The sequence below is a fragment of the Camelus ferus genome, chromosome 11, assembly GCF_009834535.1.
Source record: "Camelus ferus isolate YT-003-E chromosome 11, BCGSAC_Cfer_1.0, whole genome shotgun sequence".
NCBI lineage: Eukaryota > Metazoa > Chordata > Mammalia > Artiodactyla > Camelidae > Camelus > Camelus ferus.
Window position 1 is genome coordinate 14309060 of NC_045706.1, and position 17338 is coordinate 14326397.

General features: G+C 39.5%; 1 protein-coding gene across 4 annotated transcripts in view; it reads right to left on the reverse strand.

The window, feature by feature from the left end:
* The window catches only part of ATRNL1 (attractin like 1), a 593456-nt gene extending 578546 nt beyond the window's left edge, over nucleotides 1-14910 (reverse strand). For all 4 annotated transcript variants that reach the window (XM_032490833.1, XM_032490832.1, XM_032490834.1 and 1 more), the window contains exon 1: nucleotides 14543-14910. In XM_032490833.1, coding sequence (XP_032346724.1) covers nucleotides 14543-14847 — 305 coding nt within the window. In that variant the 5' untranslated portion in view covers nucleotides 14848-14910. The remainder of the gene's footprint in view (nucleotides 1-14542) is intronic.
* Between the last annotated feature and the right edge of the window lie 2428 nt (nucleotides 14911-17338).

The window sequence follows — 17338 nt, forward strand, 5'->3', positions numbered from 1 at the left end:
TGTTTATCAAGGAATATGGTTTTGGTACCAGCATAACCACTCAACAAAGAATAGTCAGACCCACTGGGCAACAGTCTTTACACAGTAACTGCTGGTCCGTATTTCCAGGCAGGGCCCTTACTGTATGGAAGAAGGTAGGTAGAATGCAATCTCTCTGAACTGGCTGAGCCTTGCATGCCCAGTTTTTGCCCCATAACTCACCAATCAGAAGCTACTGCTTTTCCACTGGGGAGGAAACAGGCAAAACTTTAGAAGCACTGCAAGAATCTCAACTCAGTCACTTAATGGTTATGTTACTCAATCTCTCCAAGTCTCATTTTCCTTATGTGTAAAATAGTTGTAACAACAGTACTTATTTCATAAGATTGTTTTTAAAACGTCACGAGATAATACGTATCAAGTGTTCAGCGAAGTAGAAGAGAAAATCCATGTAATGTTCATGACCCACTGGCAGAAACAGATCTTAAACCCTTATCAGTTTGGTACCAAAACTCAGGATCTTGAGTACACTTATGCTATCTGGAAATCAAGAAGACTATGAATTTATAACTAAGGAGAAACTTCGTACTGAAGGGTAGAGGATGGCTTGCTGTGGAAAAAGAGCCAGACAGACAAGTTTTGGCAACTCATCTGTCGCTTAGTAGCTATCAGACTTTGCGTAAGTAATTGCTTCAGGTCTCTCCCTCTCTATTCCCACTGTAAAGTGAGAATAATATCATCTACCTCACAGAATTCTCATCAACAACAAAAAAGGCAATACTTGTAAGAGCTCTTTTCACCACATTAGGTCACTGCTCCTCTAAACTCATAATTTAACTTGTGAAATGCTCTTTAATGCTATTAATATTAATCTTACATGAAATAGAGTAAGTTCTATTTTCTAGGAAAAAAAATTCCCTATTAGCATAATTACATTGCCGTAAAGTACAAATGAAGCCTGGCATTAAACTTAATACATCAAAACACGGAAAACGCTCTTAAATTTTCTATTTTTTAAGAGACACAGAATCAACTTGAAAGTGCCTGATTCACACAGTGCTTTTATTTTCTAAATGCTTCTGTTTTCCCTATAAAACAAGTAAGTAACCCTCCTCCCCCACCGAGGGAGGATGCAGGGGTGCAGTCCCTCCAGCCACACCTACCTCACACTAAGCACTCATCTGCAAAGAAGCGGCACCCTTGCCTCCCACCACTGGGGGGCGCAGCAGCTGCAGAGGCCGCGTCGGGTGGACCACCTGTGCCCTGCACTTAGGCAAATGGCAGGGGACTCAGTACCCCTGTTCCTCCTAACTAGAGAATGGGAAGAAATTACAAAGATGAGGAAGGTGAAAAGGGGGACTCTCTACACCTGTGTATGAAGGACTAGGCACACCCTCAGGTGGCCCACGGTCAGCATCAACACAGCGGAACTTTTAGAAGGGAGTGCCGCCTGGCTTTCAGAACGGTCTCCAGGAAGCGGACAAGTAAGGCAGAGCAGAATGGTACAGCCAAGGGTCTCAAACTAAACTGGCATTGGAATCTGAGCACAAAAGTGAGCCAGCACACTCCTAGTACATACACGAGAAATTAAAACATATGTCCACGCCAAAATCTGCACACAAAAATTCACAGCAACATTATTCATAATATGAAAAAGACAGAAACAACCCAATGTCCATCAGCTGATGGACAGGAAAATAAAGTGTAGAACAGCCATGTGATGAAATTTGACAACATACTAAGTGAAAGAAACCAGTGACAAAAGACCATATATTGTATGATTCCATGTATATGAAATGTCCATAATAAGTAAATTCATAGAGGAAGAAAGTAAATTAGTGGCTGCCTAGATTAGCAGAATTGGTGGGTAGGGAAAATGGAGAGACTGCAAATGGGGGTTTTTTAATGGGGTGATGAAGGAGTTCTAAAGTTAGAGAGTGGTGATGGTTGTACTACTCTCTGAATATACTAAAGACCACTGAATCATACAGTTTAAAAAGGTATCATGGTATGTATGAATATTATGGTATGTAAACTATAACTCAAGAAAGCTGTCATTTTTAAAAAGTGAGCTAGGTCATATATGACAAAATGAGTTGACTGCCTCTATAACAGAATATTTAAATAGGAACCAGAGTCTCATACACAAGACTCAAGATATCCACAATACAATCCAAAATTACCTGCCATACAAAATCTCAACTCACTTGAGAGGAGATAATCAGCAGGTACCATGACTTTCATAATAAATATAAAAATTAAAGTTTCAGCAAAGCAAGCAAAGAAACTGAAGACATAAAGAATAACAAAATGGGAAACTATAATAAATAAAACTTTTTAATAAAAACTCACAAGATGGACCCGAGAGCAGAATGGAAGAGACAGAGGGAAGAATCTGTGAACACAGAGATATATAAATAAAAAATCTTCCAATCTGAATAGAAAGAAAACAGACTGAAGGAAATGAACAGAGCTTTAGTGACCTGAAGTCAATAACAAAAGATCTGACAGTTGTCTCACTGGAGTCACAGAAGGAGAGAAGAAAAAAGCCTGGAGCTGAAAAAATATCTGAAGAAATGATAACAATGTTTTGCAAATTTTGAGAAAGCTATAAACCTACAAAGCAAGAAGCTGAGCAAATAACAAACAAGATACACTCAAAGAAGTCCATATCCACACACATTATAACCAAATTTCTGAAAACCAAAGAGAAAAAAAAAAAGAGAGAGAGGAAGATGCCACACCATCTAGAGGAGCACAACAACTTGACTGACAACAGATGCTTCTTAAGAAACCCTGGCATCACTCACTACCTTAAATACTCCAGCTCTTAGACAAGAGAGAGATATGATCAAATTTTTGTTTTATAAAGCAAACTCTGGCAGCAGTAAAGGCTAGATTAGCAAGAGAGAGAAAAAAAAAAAAAAAACAGAAGCAGAGAGATCAGTTAAAGGGCTACTGTAACAACTCAAGAAGGAAAACTTTGGGACTTCACTAAGATAATGGCCACAGAGATGGCAAGGATGCAAACCCTGAGAGACCAGCAGCAGCACATGCATGTGCAGATCAGCTCTTAAGAGAAACTGTCTCTTTAGCAGCAAGAATAACTGGGGGAAAGTTCGGCCCCTTCAAGCCAGAGAGTGCGGGGAAATTGCAAGGGAGAGAGAGCTGAAAATGGAAATACCCTAATTCTTATGAACACACATAAGACTCAGGCTCAATCTGAGCTGCTCATGTGTGGGGCAGACCCAAAAGCAGCTTAACAAAGGCTTTCAGAACTGAATTAAAATTTAAAACATTGTACAAGATTCAGACTAATCCCTGAGTGGCATGTGTGTGCATTCAGAGCCAAAGGTTTTAAAAATGGAACTGAGATTAGAACCACTGCCCTCAGAAAGCAAGACGGAGAAGTTGCTACTCAAACCTAACTGGTCAGTTGCCTACTAAATAAAAATAAATAAGTAAACAGATTTTAAAAATCAACATTCTCCAGGGAATAACAGGACCCAGAACCCACACAACATAACATTCACAATGCCCAGAATAAATCCAAAATTACTCAACATACAAAGAGCCGGGAATAAGAAATGAATTTTCAATGGAAAAGGTAATCAACAGACGTCAATCCTAAGAAAATCTAGAAACTGGAATCATCACACAAAGATGTTAGCTATTACAACAGGACTCCACGAGGTACGGGTAAAGACACTTAAATGAAATGGGGAGAGAAGTTTTCACCAGAGAAACAGAAATCATAAAAAAGAACAAAACAGAAATGTTAGGAATGAAAAATATATCTTAAATTTAAAAATGATTGGATGGGTTCAAAAGCATAATGAAGGTCGGAGAGGAGACAGTCAGTGAAGCTGATGATAGTTCAACAGAAACTGTACAATCTGAAGAAAGAAAAAAAGATAAAAGAAAAAAAAGAGCTAGCAGAGCTTCAAGTTCTGTGATGCTAAACCAAAGCCAACATTAGCATCACTGAAGTCCCAGGAGGAGAAAAGGATTGGTGTAGAAAAACATATTTGAAGAAATAATGGTTTTTTTTAAATCTTATATTTGGTAAAAGACAGAAATAAAAACTCAAGATGCTCAGCAAACCCTAACCAGAGTAAATTCAAAGAAAGCCACATCCAGATACATCAGAATCTGAAGTGCTGAAAACAAAAGATGTATAAAAAGCTTGAAAGTAGCTAGAAAAAAAAATGAAATTCTCTATATATTTATGGGAAGAACAATTAGAATGACTGCAGATTTCCCATCAGAAACCATGGAAGCCAGAAGAGTGTCAAGCAACATCTTTAAAGTGCTGAAAGAAAAGAACTGTCAACACAGAATTCTGTACTTGCGAAAATATCCTTCATTAAAAAAGACACAGATACTCTCAGAACAAGGAAAACTAAGAAAATACATCAGCAGCAGTCATGCTCAAAAAGAAATGCAAAGGGAAATGATTCAGACAAAAGGGAATGATGCTACAAGGAAATGTATATCTTGAGAAGTAAACAAAGAGTAAAAGGAAGAGTAGATATCTGAGAAAACAAAAAAGATTATTTTCCCACAAATATACAAAGGATCGTAAGAGACTACTATGTGCAACTATACACCAATAAAATGGAGAACCTGGAAGAAATGGACAAATTCTTAGAAAAACACAATCTCCCAAGACTGAACCAGGAAGAAATAGAAAATATGAACAGGCCAATTACCAGTAATGAAACTGAATCAGTAATTTAAAACCTCAACAAACAAAAGTCCAGGACCAGATGGCTTCACAGATGAATTCTACCAAACATTCAGAAAAGACTTAACACCTATCCTTCTGAAACTATTTCCAAAAATACTGCAGAGGAAAGAACACTTCTGAATCCATTCTATGAGGCCACCATTACCCTGATACCAACACCAGACAAAGATAGCAAAAAAAAAAATCACTAATGAACATATATGCAAAAAAATCCTCAACAAAATACCAACAAACCAATATCTAAGACATGGGAAAACCTAAATGTTCAACAGATGAATGGATAAGGAAGATGTGGTGTGTGTGTATATATATACACACATACATACACACACACATACCACATCTTATATCAATATCTATCTATATATAGATATACAAACACACACATGCACACTCATAGTAAGAATGAAATAATGCCATTTGCAGCAAGATGGATGGACCTAGAGATGATCACACTAAGTGAAATAAGTCAGACAGAGAAAGACAAATATCATATGATAACACTTATATGTGGAAACTAAAAAAAAAAAAAAATGATACAAATGAACTTATTTACAAAACAGAAACAGACTCACAGACTTAGAAAACAAACTTACATTACCAAAGGGGAAAGGGGAGGGAGGAATAAATTAGGAATTTGGGATTAACAGATACACACCAGTATATAAAAAATAAACAAGGACCTACTGTATGGCACAAAGAACTATATTCAATACCTTATAATAACACATAATGAAAAAGAATCTGAAAAAGAATATATATATACATCCGTACAACTGAACCATTTTGTTGTACACCTGAAACACTGTAAACCAACTATACTTCAATTAAAAAAAAAAGACTATTCCCCTCCTTAAGTCCTTTAAAATATGTATGATCACTGAAAGCAAAATTTATAACTTTATCTGGTGAGACTTGCCATATGTATAGATGTAATATATATGACAATTATAACAAAGGTCAGTGGGTGAGGATAAATGGAACTATATGATTCTAAACCTTCTTAACTTTACTTAAAGTAATTTATTATTAATTCTGAACAGACTATAAAAAGTTAGCTATGCATAGTGTAATCTAGTATAACTACAAAAATAATAGAAAGACATACACCCAAAGGGCCGACAGAAAATTACAATGGAATACTAAAATAAATCCAAATATATTAAATGTAAATAGTCTCAACAAACCAATATAAAGACAGAGATTATTCAATTGGATTTAATATGTGTGTATATATATATATGTGTGTGTATATATATATATATACACACACACACACATACATATACATGCATACATTCATACTCACACACACTATTCTGTCCAAGTCAAAAAAGATACATCATGCCAATAATAATCAGAAGAAAGCAAGAGTGGCTATTAATATCAAACTAGACTTCAAAGCAAAGAAAAAAAGATACGAAGTTATATTATGATGAATGGGTCAGTTCACTAAAAATACTTAATTCTAATTATGTGTGCATCTACAAAAAAAGCTTCAAAATACAAGAAGCAAAACTGATAGAAGTGAAAGGAGACAAAGAGACAAATCTGTAATTATAGTTGGAGACTCAGTACTCCTCCCTCAGTAATCAACAGAACAAGAAGGAAGAATGAATATAATCAGGGATACAGAAGATCTGAACACCACCAACAACCGACGTGGCCTTCCAGACATTTCTGTAACACTCCACTCAATAGCAGAATAGACATTCTTTCAACTGCACATGTAACATTCACCACAATACACCATATTTTGTCCAAAAAATTAGTCTTAACAGATTTGTAAGAACTAGAATCACACAAGGCACGTATCTTTAAACATAATGTAATTTAACTAAAAATAAATAACAGAAAAATCTCTAGTAAATTCCCAAATATTTGAAAATTTTAAAAAAAACAGTTCTACATAAGCCAAAAAGAATGTCTCAAGTTCAATCACACTAAGTAAAAACCAAAGTATTGCATATCACGATATGCGAGATTCAGCTAAAGCAGTGCTTAGAAGAACATGTATAGCATTAAAATGCTTTTATTAAAAGGAAGAAACATCTCAAATTAATTATCTAGGCTTTTCATCTTAAAAAACTAGAATAAGAAAAGCAAATTAAAAACCAAAGGAAGCAGAAATCAATGAATCTGAAAACAACAACAAAAGAAAAAAATAGCAGGAATCAATGAAACCAAATACATATTGTTTGAAAAGATCTGTAACATTAATAAGTGTCAAGCCAGACTAGGCAAGGAAAAAGAAAACATAAACCACAAATATCAGAAATGGAAGTAGAAATATCACTAAAGACCTCACAAACTTTAAAAGGATAAGGAAATATTATGAACAACTTCATGGCCATCAATTTGAAAACTTAGATGAAATGGACCCATTCTCTGTAAGATACAATCTGCCAAAACTCACTCAAGAAATAAATAAAATGAATACCCCTACATCTATTAAAGATATTGAAGTCACAGCAGCAAGCCTTCCACACAGAAAAAGCCCAGACCCAGATGGCGTCACTGATGACTTTAGCAAACATTCCAGAAAAACCTAATAGCAATTCTACATAAATTCTTCCAGAAAACATTAAGAAGAAGGAGCACTTCCTAACTCGTTCTGTAAGACCAGTATTACCATAATAAAACCAAAGACATTACAAGAAAAGTAAGTGACAGAGCAATATCCCTCATGAACATAGAAGCAAAAATCCTTAACAAAATATTAGCAAATTAAATCCAACAATATATAAGAAGTATAATACATTCTGACCCAGTGGGGTTTACCCCAGGAATGTAAGGCTGATTAAAACATTTGAAACTCAATTTAATTGTCCTATATCAACAAATTAAAGAAGACCCAAATGACTATCTCAATAGATATAGGAAAGACATGATAAAATTCAACATCCCACACGATTGTAAATGGAAAAACTCAAGCTTTTTTTCCTCCTGTGTAGGGAAAAATTCAGGTCTTCCCTACTGTGTGTTTCTTCCCTGTGAGTCTCCTTTACTACTCACACAAACCCTTCACTTCTGGTCACCAAACGTATGGAGGTTTTTCCCCACCGCAAAGGAATTTGCAAACATCAGTAAGATGTCCAAGAATTCAACTCAATTCTTACACTGTCTACCAAGAGACAGCATCCTATTCCACAGGTTAAGGGTTCAGTCCTACAAGGCTGCCCCCTGCCCCACCCCACTTCAGACACCAGTTGCAAGCCCAGTTATTACCTGTGCTTCTGACCAACTGGCCATAGATTGGGGGATAAAATGACCCCCTCCTTGGGTTCAATTAATTTGCTACAGAGGCTCCCAGAACTCAAACATTTTATTTACTAGATCACTGGTTTATTATAAAAGGATACAATTTAGGAACAGTCAGATGGAAAAGATACACAGCAGGTATGGGGGAAGGGTTCAGAGTGTCCTTGCACTGTCCAGGCCCACCTCTCTCCTAGCAATTCCATGTGCTCACCAACCTGGAAGCTCTCCGAACCCCATACTTCGGGGATTTTGTGGAGGCTTTATCATGTAGGCATGACGGATCATTATCTTCATTTTCAGCCATTATCCCTTCTCCCTTCTCAAGAGAAAGAGGAGCAGGGCTGAAGATTTCAAGCTTCAAATCATGACTTGGTCTTTCTGGTAACCTGCCCTCAGCCAGGAGCCAGCCAGGAGCCCCCCCACAGTCACCTCATTAGAATGAAAGACATTCCTGTCACCCAGGAAATTACAAGGGTTTCAGGAGCAATGTGTTAGGAACAAAGGTAAAAGACTAGTATTAGAACAAGAGATGCTCCCAATGCTCTTATTACTTAGGAAATTATAAGGAGCTCTGTGCCAGGAACTGGGGCCAGAGACCAATGTATATTTTCTATTATCTCATATTAATAAACTCACAAAATAGGAACAGTAGGTAACTTCCTTAACCTAATAAAGGGCATTTACAAAAAGCCTCAGCTAACATGATACTTAATGTTTAAGGACTGAATGTCTTCCACCTAAGATTGGGAACAAGGCAAGGATATCCACTCTTACATTCTTATTCAGTTGAAAGTCCTAGTCAGTACAACAGAGCAAGAAGAAAAATAAGAGCACATAATGCGAAAAGAAGAAGTAAAAGAGATGACACGATTGTCTATGTGGAAAATCCCAAGGAATTACCAAAAAAAAAGCTACTGAAACCTAGTGGGCTTAGCAACATTGCAGAATACAAAGTCAATACACAAAAATCAACTGCATTTCTACATAATTAAAAGAAACAATTGGAAACTGAAATTAAAAGAAACACTATCACTTACAATAGCATCCAAGAACACAAACTATTTAGGTACAAACCTAACAAAATATATGCGGGATCTGTATCTGATAAAAGAAATCAATGAAAACCTAAGTAAATGAATAAATACATCATGTTGATGGACTAGAGAATTCATTATCCAGATGTCAGTTCTTCCCAACATGATGTCTTGAATCAACACAATCTCATTCAAAATCCCTGCATGATTTTTTTAAGGAACTGACAAATTGATTCTAAAATTTATGTGGAAAAATGAATTGGAATGAACAACTGAATTTTCAAAAATAAAAAGTCAGAGAAATCTCACTAATTTCAAGACTCACTATAAAGATTCAGTAGTCAAAAGAGAGGGATTTCCTAAAGGATGGATACATGCATCAATGGAACAGACAAAATTAAGAAACAGATAAAGAAACAGAGATGTCCAACTAATTTTCAACAAAGGTGCACAAACATCAATGAAAAAAGGATAGTCTTTTCAACAAATGGTCATTTCATAATGAAAAAGGGGTCAATTTACCAAGAGGATATAATAGAAAATTTCATACACCTATAAGAGAGCTTCAAAATACTTGAAGCAAAAACAGTTAAGACTTCAAAGAGAAACAGATAAATATAAAACTATAATTAAAGATTCCAATACCCTCTCTCGATAACTGATAGAATAGACAGAAAATCAGAAAGGTTTTAGAAAACTTGAACAAAGTTATCAAACAACCTGACCTAAATGAAATTTACAGAACACTCCACATATCAACACCACAACACACATTCTCTTCACATACACAAGGAATATTTACCAAGATGGTCAATATTCTGGCCAATAAATGTTAATAGATTCTAGTCACATAGCCCTACATATATTAAATAAGTTGAACTTGTAGTTATATCTACTAAACAACTGAATTTATATTAAAAAAGTTAAATTTGGACTTTGAAAACTCCAGGCCTCGAAGGCTTCACTGGTGAATTCTATCAAACACATAATGAAGAAATAACGTCAACTTTACACAAATTCTTCCAGCAAATTAAACAGGAAGGCAAGTAAGGACATAACAAGATGCTCAACATCATTAGTCATTAGGGAATTGCAAATTAAAATCACAATGAGATACCACTCCATGCCTATTAGAACCACTAAAATTTAAAAGACTGACCACACTAAGTGTTGGAGAGGATGTGAAATAACTACAACATTCATACACTGCTGGTGGAAATGCAAAATGATACAACTACTTTGGGAAAGAGTTTGTTATTTTGTCACAAATCTATAGTGAAGGGAAGCAGCTCAGTAGTTGCCTGGGGGTGAGGAGAAGCAGCAGAAAGGAGAGCGGAGTTACAAAGGGGTACACGGAATTTTCGGGTGTGATGGATAGTTTTATGGTCTTGATTGTAGTGATAGTTTCAGAGGTGTGTACATAAACTAAAATTTTTTAAATTGTACAGTTTATTGCATGTCAATTATCCATCAATAAAACTCTTACAATAATTTAAAGAAAACTTACAATTTTAATTAAATAATTCATTCTGAAAGTACTAAAAAGGAAAACTAGTGCTTTAAGAGTACTTAATAAGGGGTAACCCAGTCTGAGGAGTCAGAAAAGCTTCCATTAGATACTAGTAGAAACTAAGATTTGAAGGATGTTTAGTAATCAGCCAAGCAAAGACCAAATAGGAAAGAGGGTTCAGAGAGATATAACAGCATATGTGAAATGCCTTGAGTCCAAAAGAAGTGACATTTTTAAGGAAGTTTAAAAAAACTATGCAGGAAAAAAGGAGGGGTGAGTCTAATCTTCCACAGGAGCCAAATCATGCAGACATGTGGTCCTGAAAACCATGCTACTACAAGTAATTTATCAGTTTTAGATCCCAGAAATACTCAATTTAAATTACCTGAAAATTCTACTCTGTGATTTTATGGTTTAATAATGTAAAAAGAAGCCATGGATATAAATGATACATTACAATCTTAATTTGAAATAAAGAAGATCCAGGGACAGGGAACATTCAATTTAACTTTATAGCTACTGATATCTTCCCTACTATTAATAAAAAGGATTAATATAATAATTAATATAATAACATAAATATGTGAGTGTACACACTTTTGTTGGGGGTTTTTAAATAAAAACTTTGGGAAAATATTTATACTTTTAACCCTGCCCCTTCCTATTTACAATAACAACCTCACTCCTGATTTTGTATCTTCATTTTGCTATCAAAATAGAAATAGATTTCTTCCATTATAAATGTGTGAAATTCAGTATCCATATCTGACTGACCTAAAAGGTTAAAAAATATCTATATACACTGAACATACAATAAGATTGAATAGATGATTTTAGGGAAATATTCAATGAATGTGTTTTTAAAATAAATTTACATTTATAAAATAGTCATAATATATTTTCCAATCTCAGAACATTGATTTCAGTTATTTTGTTTACCTAAGAGAAATTAGAAGTCTTAGGTTCCCAAGTCACATTTGCAAGAAAATGTCCAAGTTTGAACTCAAAATATAAATTTATACAAACAAATTTCAACTACTCTACAAAAATACTTCTAAAGAACTAGCTTCTAAAAGAGAATGTTACTCATTCAAATAGAGTTTATAGTAAAACATTTTCTAGCCCAATGTTATACGAAGGTGTTCAAGTAAATGTCATTCAGATTTGCATATATCATATCCTTGATTATTATATTTCAAATTGGCACTATCCTTTCTGATTCTCAGTCCTAAGTCAGTCTAGCTTTAGCTGAAAATCAGTATTCATTTTGTTTTACCTATGTGAGAAGTGGCTTGTAATTCTGAAAGTTTTATTCTTTTCAAATGGAAGCAGAATACTGAAGTCAATCCTAAAAGGACTAAAGTACCACTTTAGACACCATATTTGCTTCTGCATTGCTCCCCCCAGCCATCAATCTTCCATTCGAAAGAAGCATTTGAAGAAGTATTCATTCCCTAGTGAAATCCCTATAGTAGAAACAGGGCTAAGTTACCATGGAACCAGCCAATTAATTTTGACACCTGCTCACAAAGACTGATCATTTTTGATGTCTGTTTGTTAGGTTGCTATCCTTCAGCTTAGTAAAAGATTTTCAAGATAATTAATGAAGTGAGAATTTCTAGTTAAAGTCCTTCCCACTGGGTTATTACTTCAAATACTGGATAAAACAAGCCACCATCCTCAAATAAACCTTTCTTAGGTTACCATGTACCAGGAAGAACTCTTTTCTTCTAAACTGACTTCTCCCTTTAACATTAAATACCATGTTTTCTTACCCTAAGAATATACATAACAAAACCCAGAGTTGTACCAGTTATATTGACTCTAATTAATAGTTCGTATTCCACAGAGAAATGAGCAAGTGCTTACTGATAGAGTACAATGAATCACAGGAAATAGCTTCCAAGGAAATGAATATTCAATGATTAGTTCAGGATCTATTGTTATTTAACTATATCTACATTTAAAAAAAAATTTGTTCCTCTTTTACTCATTGTTTATGAACACCAATCATCTCTCTATATTGTTTAAGCTGGTTTTAACTTGATCTGTGCTCTCTCCTACTAACTGGGACAACATCTGTCAGTGAGGTTACAGGCTGCTGATCTAGCTGATTAACAATTCCACTATTATAAACTGTACACAGAAGCTTCTCAGGACTACAGCAATTTTTGTCCTCTTTAGACATAGTAAATCCTACCACCCAAAGGCCAATATCCCTAAATTACATATCAGTCAGGCAATCTTCCTATTTATGCATAAAAGGATGTAAAAAAATGGATGTGGTTTTTTTTCATTGTTGGCTACCAGTTCTTATGTTCAAAATCCTCACTTGTTAGGTAAAGAAACTGGCTGCTACCATCACAGCAAAAGTTTAAAAACACTTAAGTGAAAAAGGATACTAACAAGCACAATTCAGTGAGATAGTTTTGCTGATCTTGAAACACTTTTTAAAGCTTTCAATTAGTACCTCTACCAATTTTTTAAGTATTAAAAAAAAAACTACAACACTAATTTGTGAAAGTATAAAGCTAGGAAACATTTCAAGCTATTGCTACAAATGAATTTCATAAAACTTCATTCTGAGATTTCACTTCCAAAAACTTGCTGTACATTAAATGGTAAGAGCTACTTAAATTTAAAAGTACCATTTAAGAAACTATACTTTTACAATGAGCTTTAAGCAGCATTGTCTTAACCAAGAAGTTTGAAGAAAGAAAAAAAAAAAAGGAAAATGTACTATTTAAAATTCCAAGGAAATTGTCCTTCAATATATTAATAAGATGAACCATAATCCTACCTTTGCCTTAGGGCCCAAGAGATATTTCACTTAGATTTTGCCATCATCTGACAGTAAGTACTAGTAATCCACATAGTGCAATTTCAGACCCACTAACCCAGCAAGCAAATTTCATGTGAAGTATCTATAAGACTAAGAAGTTGATTGACTTAATGACTGTTGTCTGCAAGTTGTCAGATGAATACCCTATTGGCTTCAACTATCTTATTTGCCACTCCCCCACATTCACCCGTTTCTTTTCATACTAGGCAGCAACCAATAAACATCAACAAATAAACAAAGTATCTTCACTGTTGTAAAGCAAATTCCTTAGGGCCTTGAGCTTCAGAAAAACCAAACCGATGCTCCCACACAACAACTGACAGTCAAATAACCAGTTAGAAAAATCTGTTCTCTCCATCACATTAAAAAGTCCAGGTATTTCATCCTCTTACCTAACCCAAAGTCACTCTTGTATTTCTCAGTTCAGGACTGTCCTAGCAAATTCAACACAGTATACTGGCTAAAAGTAAACGTTCTAGGGTTAAGCTGGCTGATTGGGAATCACAACCGAGCCATTAGTACTGCGCAATCTTGGGCAAATTACTTAAATTCATTGCTTCGATTTCTCTCTGTAAAACCAGTATAATAATTCTAGTAATTCATAGACTTGTGAGGAACAAATGTGATACCCACGTAAGGCGCTCAGAACAGTGTGTGGCAAACAGTGAAGCCATCATAAACTCTACTTATGATCACCATCACTAAATAAACTAACACGTTAGCACTGGTTACCTCTAGAGAGGGGAGTAAGATGAGGGGAAAGGGAGGTACTGGTACAGAACATAACTTTTAACCTTTACATTTCTGTATTGTTTGGATACTTCACAATGCGCAAGTGTTTTATGAGTTATGCGCATAATTTTCGATTAAAATGTAGTGTCCTAACAAAACGGTTTTTGCACCGTAACTGCGTGTGGAAACGTTGATGAGCAGGGGACCGGAGCCGCTGCGGACGTTTGGACCATCGAGAAAGGCTTCACGTCCACGGCGGTCGGTGAAGGGTCAAGGATCCCCGAGGCTCAGCGGCTGGAGGAGAACAGCCGGGGCCCCCCTCCCGCCGCGCGCTCCGGGAGGCTCTCAGCCCCGGGACCCGAGGCCGCGGGGAGGGGGAGGCCGTCACGAGTGCGGGACAGGGCTGAGGTCCGGGGTCTGGCGAAGGCACTTACTTGAACCTGCCCTGGCAGTGCTGGCACTGGTCCCCCACCCAGCCCGGGTCGCAGAGGCAGGTGGAGTTGACACAACGGCCCGAGAAGCAGGAGCCGGTCCTCTCGCACGGCTTGGACTGAGACACCTGCGCGTAAAGCGCCAGGTAGAGGAAGCCATAGCACAGCAGCCAGCTGTTCCCGTCCAGCAGCCAGGAGGAGGCGCCCCCGCCGCCGCCGCCGCCGCCGCCGCCCGCCGGCCGAGCCCTCCACGGCCCCGGGGCCGCCGGCTGCGGGGGGCCAGTGCGGGCCCGGCCCCCCGACTCCATCTTCCCAGCGCCCCTGTCCCGCGGGGCTGCGCTGGCGGGCGCGGACAGGGATGCTCCTTAGGGGAAATCCGACCGGAGGGGACAGCACCGCGCCGCTGCCGCCGCCGCTTCTCCTCCTCACCGGCGTCTGCCCCAGTCCCGCTCCCCGGTCAGGAGGGACAGATCCCAGCCGCTATCGCCGCCGCTCAAGTCCCTCCGGTCGCACTCGGGCATCGCCTCCCGGTCTCCTGACCTTGTCCGCAGCAGGCCGAGCCCACCGCCGCGGCGCCCCGGGCCGGGCCGGAGGCGGGGAGCCGGCGGCGCAGGCTGCGCGGGGCGCTCCGGAGGGGGACCTGCGGGAGGGGGAGGGGACCCGCGCGCGGCCCCGCCTCGCCCGCGGCTCGCGCCAACTGCCTCGGCTCCCAGCCCCGCGCGCCCGGGAGGGCGGGGGCCACGGGAGCCCCGAGGTGGGCGCGCCCAACGCGGGAGGGGGGCACTCGGGAAGCGGAGTTCAGCCTCGCCAGGCCGGGCCGGCGCTCGGTGGCCCCCCAGCAGCCATGTTCTCCCCGGTGCCTTCAGCCAGCCGCCAGGGCTGCAGCAGGAGCCCGCGGGGCGCCGGGGCGCCTCCCCCACTCGCGCGTGCCTCCGCTCCCCCCCACACGCCCTGCGCGTGGTCTCGCCCCGCCCTGACGGGGACCAGGGACTCCCCCGCGCGCGCCCACCCCGCCCGGCCCGCGGGCTGAGGGGACAGCAGCCCCCCAGGTGTGGCCCGCTTGCCCGCGGTGCCCTTTTTCCCGACGCGCCAGGGCAGCTGGCCCCGCTCGCCTCCGGAGCCCCCAAACGAGAGGTCAGCTCGGGACCGGCTTCGCAGCTTCAGCAGAAAAGAAGCCCTTGCCGTCCGCCGTCTACAGCTACAAAAGTGCAGCGCTTTTCCCCCAGCGCTCTCCCCATCCTCCTCCCCGTCCTCCAGCCTATTTCTTCTTTTTTTCTTAAAAGAGAAAAACTCCAACAACACACAAAGAGCTGAGCATGTGCAGCAAGCAAAAATCTTAAAGGCACCGCAGTCCGACCACGTTGTGGGGGTCTGCCAGCACTGGGAGGGGCGGGGGCTAGGGACTGCGGGGGTCGCGGAGCCGGTTCCACGGAGGGACCTCTCCCAGGGGGAGCCATTTCTTCCACGGAAGTAATAACTCCCCCGCCCCCAACAAAGAGCTACGAGGTTCTGAGCCCCCGACACGCCGCCCCTTTCCGACGCTGCCCCGGAACCCCAGGTATCTCTTCTGCTTGTCAGTGTTTCCTCCTCCATCTGGGACAATATTCTGCCTTGAAAAATATTGCAACATCGGGGCTTTTTTCAGAAGAGCAGAGATGATGCCCAGAAAAGAGCCGTGTTCCTTCTTCAGCGGCAATCTTTCCTCCTTTAGATGATTTTCCAAGATTTGATGGCATATGCTGAAATTTTTGCTTTGTACTTTTGTGCCTCCTCTAAACAGGCTGTTTGAACCCTTGAGAAACGAAACCGAACACAAATTGCAGCCATGTGTACTACTCGAGTTACAGCACTGTTACTGGATACCCACCAGAGAAGAGCAGGCATTATCAAAAAGAACTGAAATCTTCCAAAGGCATTTCTGACAGCAAAAAGAGAAAAAGTTTTTGTTGTAACCACACAGTCATATTATTAAGCTTCAACTGATGTTTGTGTGGGGCATAATGTACCCACGTCATCTCTTTTAATCTCTGTTATCCCCACTTTGCAAAAGAAATCCTCCATTAACCCCATTTTGCAGATGAGGATAGAAATACTCAAAACGGTTGATTTGTCAATGACAGGTTGGCAGGAAGTAATGAACAGAGCTTTAAACACAAGTCCTCTGACTTCTGCACTTTTTCCACTATTTACCAGACTGTTTCTATTAGCAAATGCTTTGTTCTAGTTTGGTGAATAAAATGTAAGTGTTGGCTTGGTTTGCAAATACCTCAGCAGTGACTTAAGGAGGGGAAAAAAGGTCCAGAAAGAGGTGGCTCCTTCGGCAGTAAAATAAGACAAAGGAAAAGCATGATTTTCATTTATATGACAAACAAGTCACAACTCCCCCAAAACATCGATACCGGAAATGTCATCCTCAAAGGTAAAAATTAGGACCGCTCCCTCCTCTCACATCTTTTCCATATCAGGATGCCCCTTAGAGACTCCTCAGGATGGAGGAGGGGGGCAGTGAAGGGGAGGGAAGGGAGGAGAAATTTGGGGAAAACAATTAAAAGGAGGATATTGTTCTGGATCATACCTGTGAATTTCCATGACTGTAAAATCCAGAAGAACTCTTTCTGGTATTCACCGTATATGAACAATCCCCGTTGCCTTCTCCATTCTCATCCCAGCAGAAGTTTAAAGTCAGCCACGTCTTTCTCACATCTCATGTACAGTCGCTTTCAGACACATGGAAAGCGGCCAAGCTCTTAAAACCTTCACTGAGGGCGAAGGTAACTCAAAGGGTACACAGGAGCTGCT